The sequence below is a fragment of the Musa acuminata genome, chromosome BXJ1-7 (genome assembly GCF_036884655.1).
Source record: "Musa acuminata AAA Group cultivar baxijiao chromosome BXJ1-7, Cavendish_Baxijiao_AAA, whole genome shotgun sequence".
In the NCBI taxonomy this organism is placed as follows: domain Eukaryota; kingdom Viridiplantae; phylum Streptophyta; class Magnoliopsida; order Zingiberales; family Musaceae; genus Musa; species Musa acuminata.
In genome coordinates, this window is record NC_088333.1 from 5,509,188 (window position 1) to 5,521,393 (window position 12,206).

The window sequence follows — 12,206 nt, forward strand, 5'->3', positions numbered from 1 at the left end:
CAATAGCCCTTGTAAGGTTGATTGTTACCCTCGATGACTGGTTGTACTAAATCTTGAACTTTCAGACCTATAAGTATAGTATCAAAGAGAAGAGTACTCATATAGTATATCCTTAATATCTCAAATATAAGAATCAGATGCATCATTGAGATGACAGAATCGCTATCTGATAATGAGGTATCATCAATCATCCAACATTAGATAAGCGTATCAATCAGTGAACTCATTCTCTAATGAGCACCTACATTATATCCCCATTATTCTCACACGAGCAATATAAGACCAGCCACCTCCATTATATGGACGAATGTATATCGCACCAATATATACAGTTATCTTGATGTCCTTTTTCGAGTAATCTTTGATCGAGATTATTTAGTGTGTTTGTTTAAAGACGAATCGATCTCATTATCGTGATCTCATCATGATCCGATTCTCATTACACAGATCCATGAACATCATACTATATGTAATAGATAATATAAATTTTAAAATATTAAATGAATAATAAACAAAACGAGTGTCTCAACGGAAAAGAGTATTATATATCTGACACATACTTGTAACCAAAGATATTTCCCATACATCGAAAAACATTTATGTGATTAAGAAATATGACAAGAATGCTAATCTTCCATGGAATTGCTGTCAACTTTACGACACGAAGAATTGCATGGATATGGGCAGTCGATCTTCCTTACAGCAGAACTCCGACCGAAGTACCAGTCTCCCACAGCCTTCCCAATTGGCTGCAAGAAAGAACAAATATGATCATCACTATGGAATTCCCATCTTCTGATATGAGCGATGAAGTTTTCACAGAGCTGCTAGAGCTTACAGTGTTATCGATCCTTGGAGAATCAGCTGCAAACCACGTATCCGCATCACCAGATTGGCAATGAGTGTGGCAGGAGAGGATGAACATTCCCGTAGACGAGCTGCCTGCCCCCGGCAGTGCGTTCAGGAACGTTGTCCTGAAACCTGATATCGACGTATTAGCTCACTCTTTGCACACGAAGAATAAATTAGCAGTTGACGTAAATCCAGAATTACAACTATTAATAGTCGCCAGCTGATCTACAAGTTCTTCAAAGATCAGTATTTGAATCGCCTAACGTAGACAGCCATTGACACATCACACCCGACAAGTGAGACCTCGTACCACGTGTCGCTGACATGGCATAAGACGATCCCATGAGTTCGGTCACACAACATCGACTTAAAGGTTGAACCGATAAAATTATTACTTTATAATTGTGTACGATCTCATGACTCATTGATGGTCAAACGATGTGCGTAACCATTATGATCTCATGACTCATTGATGGTCGATTATCACGTCATATAAAGGCTCTCTAGACGTGTTCTCTTGAACTTAGGTAATTAACCGAATCTTCCTAACTCTTACTAGCTCAAGTATCAAAAGAACATTTTCGGATATACCTCCGATGTAGCTCTTTGTAGGGTCTATGCCTAAGTTCCCGGTACCTCAGCTTAAGATAAACTCGAAAATGGATATCGATTGATTTCGAACCCGAACACACACATGTTGGACAACGAAAACATATATGGTAACACCAACCTTGCAGTGTCTGAAGTTGATCCGAGGAACATTTCTTGATATCGAGCTTGCAGTCTCCCCAAGTCTTATTAGTATCAGCAGAGTTTGGCACTAAAATATTTCTGATCTGCGAATAGATAACACACGTCACACAGTAGAAACCTTCACGAGAGTGGTTAATAAAATAATATAGCTCATTAAAGTTATAACCTGCCATTGATCGTATGCTGCATTGAGTATAAAAAGGGGTGTCTTCATTGTGGCCACCACGTTCTGCGGGAAAAAGCACTGCATGTATTCACGTAACCAAAGAGTAAGTCAGATGACTTGAGGTCTTCTGTATTCGTTCCAGAATGAAAGTATACTTCCCACCTTGTTTGCTGGTAAGCTCGACGTGCATGAAGATGGCAAATTATTTGCTGATGCCTTCAAAACCAAAAAGCACCACAGAATTATCATCACAAAAAAGTTGGAGGGAGTCATCAATCAAGAGCATGGAAGGTCAGAGCGTACATGAAGATTAATAACATCACTATAAAAGGATTGGATCGAGTCTGCTCCAGAAATATCCTTCCTGTTCATAAAAACCATAGTGCTGGTTAACGTCAGAGCCAGAAAGAGATTCAGAGATCACAATCAAATTAACATATATTAGGTTAGACATCGATTCAATCCAAATGTTTAAGCCATTTGAGTACAGACAAAACCTAGTATATGTAAACTTAGCGATAAACGACTATCCTCTCAATCCAGCTTTTTTATCTTATAATATTTTTGGTTTAGCTCTCTTTATCTCGTATGTATATATGTGAATATTTGCAACAGTAGCCCGACGATGAGATTCGTGACGCGGAATAAAGATGTAGAACTTACGCATCAATGAAATAACCAGCATCGGAGAAGCATTTCACTGTTGCATTCGCTGGGAGAAGACTACGGAAGCTGTCACAATGTAGTATGGTTGTCAATCCACCTGCTGAGCAACCACCGAGAATTGCCTGCGAGCATTCGCCAATGTTAGAACAGAAACTTTGAGAGTGATAAGACTTGACCACTTGACATCCACATACGTTTTGTGCTTTGTTCATCCCCCTCGCCAATAGATCTTTCATAATAGCTCGCCAAACTCTGGCTCCTCTGAAGTAGAGACCTGTAGCCTAGTCAAACGAAGATGTGAAAGACATGTTATCGATACAGCGTTGCTTAGCAAGGAAATGAAACATATATCAGAAGAAGCATCGGATTAGGAGCTCACAGGATCTACTTTTTCTATGTCCCCTGTAAATGAGGCACCATCACAGTACCGAATCTTGACCCGGTTCCAGTTATAGAAGTCTGCAAGCATTGCAAGAATCAAAGCAAAGAATAAGACCGCAAAAGCTCCGTATTATTGTTGTTGTTGTTCTTGTATTCGATGGCATCATTCGAATGATACAATGAAAGTTAAATCTGACATGCATTAAGAAATTGTGTTAATAGTACATTGGTAGAGAAGGAAGACTAATCATACCAGGATTGCTTTCCTGAACGCCTCCTAACATGCCAGAGAAGGAGACAGGCGGCATATGATTGGAGGAACCTCTAAAATTGCCTTTACGTTCTACGCAATCATTAACAGTGCTGCACCAACCACCTCCCTGCAAAATGAGGAGGGAGGGATTTATTCCGTGACCAAGAAGAGATTCTTTCGAAACTTGGATGTTCCTCAATTTGAGATTTATAATATCGTTCGATATAATATGATATTGTAATACTCTCATTAATCACACATCAAAGATGGAAAAAATTAAGATTAATTTATAAAAATCTCATGAGTAAATTATTATTAATTTTTTTATTTAAGTATTTTAATTAATGATTTAAGTTAAATAAAATTGATAAACCAATTAGCTCACCAAGTCAACAGTTTGTCATCACTGATTAGGGTAAATTAACTTTGCTCAATATAATGCCTGTATTGTCTTGTACTGATTTTTTTTACATATATTTTCAAAATTTAGTATATTCCGATAATACCGTAAGTACACTGATACAAACCGGTATGATATATAACAATACATTAGGGATATAAGAAATTATGAATCTTGGTGTACATTTCTCTTTTGTAGCAAATAGAAATATAATTAAAAAAGAATACAAATCTTGTTACTTCATTTTCAGCAGTGAATGTGCAAAATCTACTTTCACTTTACATTTTTTGTCTATCAAAGAAAATTTTTGCATCTACCGTGTAGTAAAACAATCTATCTATCTGTTGTTGCATGTAATATAGAAGACTAAGACTGGGAAACCTACAAGGAATTGAAGTTCTACAAGTTCTAAAGATAAATCATGATCTAAGAGGAATTCCAATCACCATTTCTACTGCCAAAGCTCACGCTTCAGTTCTAGATGTTGAAATCAGGTTTGACGGGCATCCTATGTTGACACAAATCATATATGCATACAACATATAACCAACAATTAATCGAAAACGTACCGATCATAATGTTTGCGAACTACATCAAGAAAATAAACTGACCTCGACGAAAAGCAACCAGTTATTTGCACCAGAGCCAGAACCAGGGGCGAGATTATATGCTGCAGGACTTCCATCCAAGCAAACTGGAAAATAAGAAGATGAGCTCATTTGGAAGCTGCCGTGGGTAGATGTCCAAGAATGAACTTGTTCGGATAACTATCATAGCAATGAAGAAGATAAGATCCAAAAGAGAATCCATGGGTACACAGACCTGCTCCTTCAGCTACTGCACTTTTCAACAGAGTCATGGGCACATTGTCACCTTCAACTTGTAGAAAGGCCAGTAGATAGAGTAAGCAGATGAGAGGGCACACCCATGTTCCTGATTTAACACCAACCATTCTGCAACAACGATTCGAATCTGTTAACACAGAAGACAGAAAAGCCTACAGGAGGAGTCGAAAGGCCATTCTGTACTTCATTAGAAATAGAAATCTACGAGAATCCACGGGATAATCCAAGACAAGGCCTCAGAGAAACATGCAAGCTGAGAACGAGGAACTTAGAAGAACTAAAAAGACCTGAAATTTAATGGCGAAGCACTGCGCACAAACCGCTTCGCGATGAGCTGAGAACACTTGTACGATGGAGAGGAACTCGAGCTCTCGGCCGTGCTCATTGTTGGCTGTGGAGGAAGGGACTCTTTAAAAGATTTTGCTGTGCACGGAGTTTTTGGCATAATGATTCCTGGAATCGTAGGTGTTAAAAGACGGACAGCAGAATTTGGAAGGTACCGATCAAAGAAAGAAAAACATTCAAACGTTCCTTCGTTAAATACCAAACATGGAGGAAAGAATGAATATGATCGAAAGATGACGCAAGAAGAATATTTCGTGAGCAATTATATTATCATTTTGAAGGTTGATGTATCGGTAATGCACGAGACTCTCGGGACTAATTATAGATTATGCTCTATAATTAACTATCGTTACAATGAAAGAATAAGGATTAAAATAATAAAAAGAAAAAGAGGTTTTACGGTGAGGTTATTCTTTTACCATAATTACAGTCTCTATATTTAGATATAGATATAACTCCCGAGAGTCTTATATAGATTAATTAGATACGTAATTAGTTATCTTTAGCATTCTAATCCTTATACGTTCAAAAATTATATTAAGATCCCTATATTAATAAAAGTGAAATATTTAAATCCGTTTCTCCTTACGCCATCGATTTTGCTGATAGAAATACCACATACTCTCAGTGATAAACCGAAGTGAAATAGAATCAATACGTTCTTAGTGATAAATCATACAATATTTTCATCAGTAAAATTGATGATGTTAAAAAAAAATAGAATTAAATGTTTCAATCTTATAAGTATAGGAATCATAATGTAACTTTTAAAATTATAATGATTGGGATACTAAATATAATTAATTATAGAAGATAATATGTAATTAATCTGTAAGACTCCTCGGGAGTTAATGTGTTTCTAAATTTAGAGACTATCATTATGGTAAAGAAATAACCTCACCATAAGACTTACCTTTTTTTGTTATTATTTTAATCATCGTTCCTTTGTTGTTATAATTCTAATTAAAACTCATGAGTTGGATGAAAGTTATTACGTGAAGAACAAATGGTGATATGGAATCAGAAATTTTAATATTTGTAAAGTGATACTATCATTCTGGTTCTTTCCGATTTTGATACAAATATAATAATTCATTGCACACACTATCATGATTAATAATGGATTGAAACCTAAATAAAAAAACCTAAATGGATGATTTCCTGAAAAAGTTTCTCATTTTAAACTTTTCTTAGAAATATGCCTCTAATTTTTACCATTTCCATTTGGTACCTTTATTTTCTATGATATATGAAATGGCTCTCATCATCATTTTTATCCTGTTATCTTCCATCATGTTAATCGTCTAGCCTTTCCTACACATTATCTTTTTATGGACTTAATTGTATTTGTTTAAGTTGTATGATACTCTTATATGTCTATCCATTGTTAAGGATGAGTCTCACCGTAATCTTTCAAAAAGAGCTATTTAGTGTTGTAGGCATATCTCTTGGCAGCGTGCTGGAGTTTTTCTCAACCATGAGGAACAGGCCGGCTTCCGATGCTGTTGCTCTACTTAGTATCAACTGGTTCATTCTGGGTACTCTCTCTTCTCGGACACTGCCTGTCATTGCTCATATGCTTGCACCGTCAGCCATCAGGATTGCTGTTCAGCTGGTTAATTTTAATGTTTCAGTTGGTAACGAAGAATGATGTCATCGTTACTGAGAGCTACAAATGATTGTTGTGAATGAGAACAGCTATGCTGAGAGGTGAGGATCACTCTCACCTTTTGTTATCGTTTTTTTTATCCAGAATAACTATCCATGGCCTCTAGTGGTATCATCATTTTTCTTATAACAATAACCATCCTTGGCCCCTAATGGCAACACCATTTGTTACTATCGACATTGTCTCTCATCTAAAATTGAAATGTTAAAATTATTTTTTTATTTTTTTATTTTTATATTTTCGTCAGTAAAAACAAAACCAATAATATTATTGTAAATGGATCCAGATGTTTAATGGTAAGAATGTCAATATAATTTTTTAAAATGTAGAGACTAGGATACCAAAATAATTAACTAGGTAATATACAATTAGCCCTCAAACTTTATATCAACAATATCAAATTTAGGTGATCTCATGTTAACACAATTGTTAGGAGGGCAATGAGTAGAGCAGAGATATGGACCCTTCCCTTCTCCCTAACCCTAAAGAATCATCAAAGTTTTGTAGGCAACGGACAAGGGAAATGAATATGGATCAGAGATATTATTACGTAGGCCTGAAACAATAAGAAAAAACCCTAGTGCAGGTAGTGTACGTTGTAAGGAGCACCTTCCAACGGAGCTTTTTGATCTTGTAGGCCTTTGGATTAGCAATATATAATTGCTTTTAAAGGTGAAAAAGGACTTTTTCATTTTTATTTATTTATTTTTCTGCCAAATGAAAGAAACCCGCGGCTGTTTCCCCTGATTTGAACGGGGAGCACAACCCTGGTTCGGGTTCCTCGCAGTCGTTGGATCTGTAGCCACCCCGAATTCCCAGCATCCGACGGTTGTGCGTGGGCCGGAGGGCCATAAAGTTACAAGATCACCAGAACGACATTACAACTTCCTCCGATCGACGCCACCATCCAACCGGGCGCCGTCCGCAGGTATTTTCTCCCTCTTTTCCTATCCCACTGTCGCCGCTCGCCGCTCGCCGCTGTCGTCTGTTCCGCCTGTCCGCTCCTGTAGTAGTGTTTTTTCTTTTTTGATCAAATTCAATGTCTTCTATTAGGTTCAGCATGCAGTGAATTATCTCATCAAAGCCTTATTTTGTGAGTGCACCAGTGATCTGGTTATGAGGACAGGCCTTGGTACAGTAGTAAGGTTGTTCCTTTGCGACCTAGGAAATCAAGGTTCGAGTCACGGAAAAGGCTTTGTACATTGACCCTCCCCAGACCCCGCATTGGCGGGAGCCTCGGGCACTGGGTACACCCTTTATAGTTGATTTTGTTATGATGCCACCTGGAGCCTTTGTTAGTTTCGAGTTTCAGTTTTCTTGGTTTCATTTTCAAATCTAGAATGAAGGACTACAAAATTAGGCAGTTAAGCATCAAATTTTAGCAGAATATTGAATCTGCAAAATTTGATAATGGTGTTCAGGAATTAAAGTGCTTATGCATAGATGCAATTTCGAAGATTCTGTTGCTTTTTCTTCCCTTAAAACACTGAAAAAAGATGTGTGTTATCAGCTGTATTTATATTGTGGCCTGATCTATATCTGATAGTATAAATGGTTAATGGAAACATGGGTATCATTATCTGTCGTAAAATTTATGCATGAAATTTTACTGAGAAATATATGTTGTGGGCAGTATCATAGAGATTAAATGATGACAATAGTGTTTTTCTAACAACTTATTAAGATATTTCTTAGGTTTATGTTTCTGTAGGTTTATGTTTCTGAAGGCTATTATTTGAATTCAAGTTGCTGCCCACTGAATATGTATGTTTTAGTGTGTAAATAAGGAACCCTTGAACTTATTTGAAACATATACTACTTTCTTTTCATAGGATTTGTAAATGTCTAAAAGATTCTATGTCGCTGCAGTAACAGATTTTCTGTTGGCCTAAGCATTCAAGGATTCGAGATTTTGTCTCATGCCTAGGGCTTGTGTGAATGACATGTATCTCATGTATTCTGTAGAATTCATCATTGTAATCCATTTAGATTATGCATGTCCATGACTAAAAGTTATATCTCTTTCTAGGTATTTAAAGATATATTTTTTCCAGTATCTTTGTTGGCATCAGACTTGGGGATTCCAGGAATTTATCTTGTGCATGATTTTATCACTGTGGAGGAAGAAAAGGTTAGAACTCAAGTAAATTTATACATGTTCTTTCTGTATTTATAGAATATGTTCCTGGAATATGTTTAGAAAGTCCATCTCTCTGTTTTATTTTCAGAGACTCCTTGCAGAAGTTGACAATAGGCAGTGGAGAAGTCTGTCGAAAAGAAGAGTTCAGCATTACGGTTATGAATTTTTGTATGAGGTAAGCTGCTTTTTGTACCTACCTACTACGACCGAATATATGACACTCTGCAAACTTCCGCGCGATTATGAAATTTGGATTTACAATGAAATTTGCTGGTTGAGATTGCTACAATTTTACATACCTATTGTTATCATGGTTCATTATTTTGCCGGGACTGGTACATGCTGTGCGGTACATACCAATCCGATGGAGAACTGAGTAGTGGACCACCTGGAATCAGGAAATCGGAATATAACAATTTGTTGTATCCAAGAGTTTGCTTGTTTATCAGACTGGCTTCTCTCAGAATCATTTATAGGCTCCAAATTTTCTCTCGCTTTCTTTTTTGGTCTGACTGGTTGTTTGACTGAAGTTTTGCCTGATACTGCCTATCATTGATGACTCTTGTGCCCTTACATCTTTTTGTGCAGACAAGAAATGTTGATTCTAAGCATTTTTTGGGCGAGCTTCCATCCTTTGTTTCTAACATACTTCAGAAAATCTTATCATTTCCTGGTCTTGGTCGTGATCAAAACAAAGAAATGGATCAGTTGACGGTATGTACCAGACATTTGTTTCTCACTGTTCTCAATGTGTTCATTAAACTCTTTCTACACGAGTAAGCTAGAAATAGTTGGCTGCAACTTTATCTATAAAGAGAATATATTATAACACTTAAATTTCTTGTTGTGCCATCTCAGTCTCTTTAATTTGTTTTAAGATTTTTGGAGTCATTTTGACAATTTAGTCACAATGTGATCGATGGAGTTGTGTTACATAAGCTGTCCGTTTTATACCTTTAGTTTGATTATTATTCCTTATGGCAGAACTTGTTATTTCCCTCTTTTCAGTACTACGTGAGCTTTGTAGTTGCTTAACTTTTTTTATTGCTAAGTGAACTCTGTTGTTGCATGAGCCTACCAGGCTACCAGCGAACTGGACTTGTTGGTTTCCAAGGCAATAATTCTCCTTTCTTCCTTAAGGGGGAAATCTGTACCAACCTGAAAGGTTGATGTCCGATCAGTTCCTTAGTTTAGGGTATTTGCACTATAGCCATCCATATACCACTACGAAAATGCGTCAATAAATAGATTTAGTGTTGCTGTCAATAGAGACTGATTATATCATATTACTATAGTGGCCCAACATTTATTCCATGGATGATAATTTTTGTTACTTTGGGGTTTTTACTGTGGGCTATTATTAGCTATGTATTTAGATGAAATATGAAATAACTAATATTGTAAAAGTCTATCAACCAAGAGATTTTTGTCAAACTAAAGTCTATATAAACAAATTGTGATTTAGTCAATATCAGTGTCAAAAAGTCCAGTGCTTAATTTACCTATTCAAGAAAATATCCAGGGAGATTCTAATTATTCTACAATTATGCACATTTTAACTACTAAAACTCATTACCATCCAAGGAGATAGATATGAAGGATACAGAAGAAACATGCATCTTCTTTAATATGGCAGTACCAATACTAGTTTTTTGCTCTATGTTTAAGAATGTTGGCAAAAACTAGAGAGTAGTGTTTGGCAAAGTTCTAGATTTGGTCCAGTATCAATACCAATCTATTGGTGGATTGGTTTGGTATTGTATGCATGGTTGTGTAGGGATGTCAACAGGGTAGGATGGGGGAGGGGTGGGGGTGGTGGGGGCGAGGAATGCTTCCCCGATCACCATCCCCGTTTCATCCCCCATTCCCTATCCACACCTCATTTCCCATTTTGATATTGTTTTATTTGGTTTAATTGAACTAAATGGCTCACAATTATCTCACAATTGACTCAATGAATGCTCAACCTAGCTTGATTTGAATTAGGTCGGTGCCTAGTCCACCCAGCATTTCGGCTCACATATTGATCGGGTGGGGATGGGTACGTGGATGTGTGGGAGTGCTTTACCCATCCCACGCCATAACCGCATAGGTAATAGAAAATACCCTTCATCCCTAACCCCATCCCCATTTATTCTTCCCATCCCTGCCCCAGTAGGGGATGGGTCCCTACGGGTACCTATATTTGTGGGTATAATTGATGCCTCTAAGGTTGTACATATATTGCTATACCCCTTTACAAATTGACATGGATGCCAAACCCAATAGAAAAAAGTATTTGAATTAGTTTTTGACTTATTAGGGTTAATAACAAGTAAGAAACAAATTTTTGGCTAAATAATGACTGAATATTAATTTAAAATACGTGTGTTGCTATGCCCTTGTACAAATTGACATGGATTGGCCAAACCTAATATAAATAAGTATTTGAATTAGTTTTCAACTAATTTGGGTTAATAGCAAGTATAAAAACAAAATTTTGGCTAAATAATGACTGAATAGTAATTCAAAATATGTTTTAAACATAGATTACAAACGGTATATGAAGAAAACATTTATGGAAGTATTTAAATGTCCTAAACATGACATATTGTGTATGTACTGGAAACACATAATTGAAAATTTGATGTTATACCTTAATATATGCTTATCACCAACAAATGGTTGCCTTGAGTCAATGGGAGATGATTCCATGCTTTCAATGTAACTTGGTTATAAATCAAGATCATAATTTTGAATGACCCATTCATAAAACTGCTTCTATGGTACTAGATATTGGTATATGGTATCCCACTAATAATTTTCTTATCAAATGATTAGTTCAAATGTTTTTCTCTTTAAATTTCTTATCATATAGGTTCTTATTATATGTTTCGGGAAGTCTAAACTACCTTTGATTTTGATTACAGGTTAATGAATATCCATGTGGGGTAGGCTTATCCCCACACATAGACACTCATTCGGCATTTGATGAACTCATCTTCAGCCTTTCAACAGCTGGCCGGAACTCTATTTGAATCATGATAGAGATCTCATAGTCCAATCATCTCTACCATTGAAACGAGAAGCATTTTGTCCAACAGACACTGACCAGATATAAAGGTAAATTTCAGTTTTTCACTTAGTCATTTGTTAAATTAAATTAAGATGCAAAGAATAATGAGGAAAAAGTTAACCTTTTGAATGTTGTGCAGGTTTCTAACCATGAAGCATTTAGCTGCTTTTGTGTATCCATGAGAAACTCTTGCAGAGTTATTTTGGCACAATATGATTGTTGTGTCATGTGTTTTGGTTTCTTTCTTCTCTTATCTTTGAAACATTTTAGTTCAAGGAGACACATTTTACTGGATTTTCTTGATTTTGTTGTATTAAGTGTTGCAGTAGGTGGAATTTTGGTTGCTCTGTGGACTTCTTGGAGCTTTTTATAGGATCGGATAGATTTTATATGCCACTGTGATCATTTTATCAAGCCTTGTTCTTATAGCTTTGGATCCAATGCCCATACTAAATAGGGAAAAGGGAGCACCAGTAAATTCTGCATGAGATGTTCGAATATCTTAGTTTGCAGTCTCAAGATTTGGCCAACTTGAAAACGAGATTCTCATGGGCATGATCATTCATGACCATCTTTGTGGACTTGATTACTAGACCATCTTATGGGCATGATCATCTTGAGGATTTGATTACAAGACCATCTTATGGGCATGAATGATCTTGAGGACTTGATTACAAGACC

General features: G+C 36.4%; 2 protein-coding genes across 2 annotated transcripts; one reads left to right on the forward strand and one right to left on the reverse strand.

The window, feature by feature from the left end:
• Positions 1 to 626: 626 nt before the first annotated feature.
• On the reverse strand, positions 627 to 4,423 carry LOC135679877 (pectin acetylesterase 7-like). The gene is made up of 12 exons (XM_065193860.1): positions 4,294 to 4,423; positions 4,083 to 4,165; positions 3,072 to 3,198; positions 2,817 to 2,896; positions 2,632 to 2,718; positions 2,435 to 2,559; positions 2,075 to 2,135; positions 1,934 to 1,987; positions 1,772 to 1,849; positions 1,583 to 1,688; positions 839 to 981; positions 627 to 749 (listed from the first exon to the last, which is right to left on the reverse strand). The coding sequence occupies exons 1-12, from the start codon at positions 4,421 to 4,423 to the stop codon at positions 627 to 629; spliced, it is 1,197 nt and encodes a 398-aa protein (XP_065049932.1).
• A 1,631-nt stretch (positions 4,424 to 6,054) lies between these two features.
• On the forward strand, positions 6,055 to 12,206 carry LOC135680109 (alkylated DNA repair protein ALKBH8 homolog). Its single transcript, XM_065194096.1, has 7 exons — positions 6,055 to 6,276; positions 7,133 to 7,258; positions 8,360 to 8,461; positions 8,559 to 8,645; positions 9,059 to 9,184; positions 11,380 to 11,572; positions 11,665 to 12,206. The coding sequence occupies exons 1-6, from the start codon at positions 6,055 to 6,057 to the stop codon at positions 11,485 to 11,487; spliced, it is 771 nt and encodes a 256-aa protein (XP_065050168.1). The 3' UTR covers positions 11,488 to 11,572; positions 11,665 to 12,206.

Excerpts from the sequence above, each read along its gene's own strand:
- LOC135679877 (XM_065193860.1), bottom strand. The coding sequence starts at position 4,423 with ATGGTTGGTGTTAAATCAGGAACATGGGTGTGCCCTCTCATCTGCTTA. Across the intron at positions 4,166-4,293 it reads TGCAGTAGCTGAAGGAGCAG|TTTGCTTGGATGGAAGTCCT; the intron begins GTCTGTGTACCC and ends CTTATTTTCCAG. Across the intron at positions 1,850-1,933 it reads CGAGCTTACCAGCAAACAAG|TGCTTTTTCCCGCAGAACGT; the intron begins GTGGGAAGTATA and ends GAATACATGCAG.
- LOC135680109 (XM_065194096.1), top strand. The coding sequence starts at position 6,055 with ATGAGTCTCACCGTAATCTTTCAAAAAGAGCTATTTAGTGTTGTAGGC. Across the intron at positions 6,277-7,132 it reads TCAGGATTGCTGTTCAGCTG|CCACCCCGAATTCCCAGCAT; the intron begins GTTAATTTTAAT and ends TTGGATCTGTAG. Across the intron at positions 9,185-11,379 it reads AAGAAATGGATCAGTTGACG|GTTAATGAATATCCATGTGG; the intron begins GTATGTACCAGA and ends TTTTGATTACAG.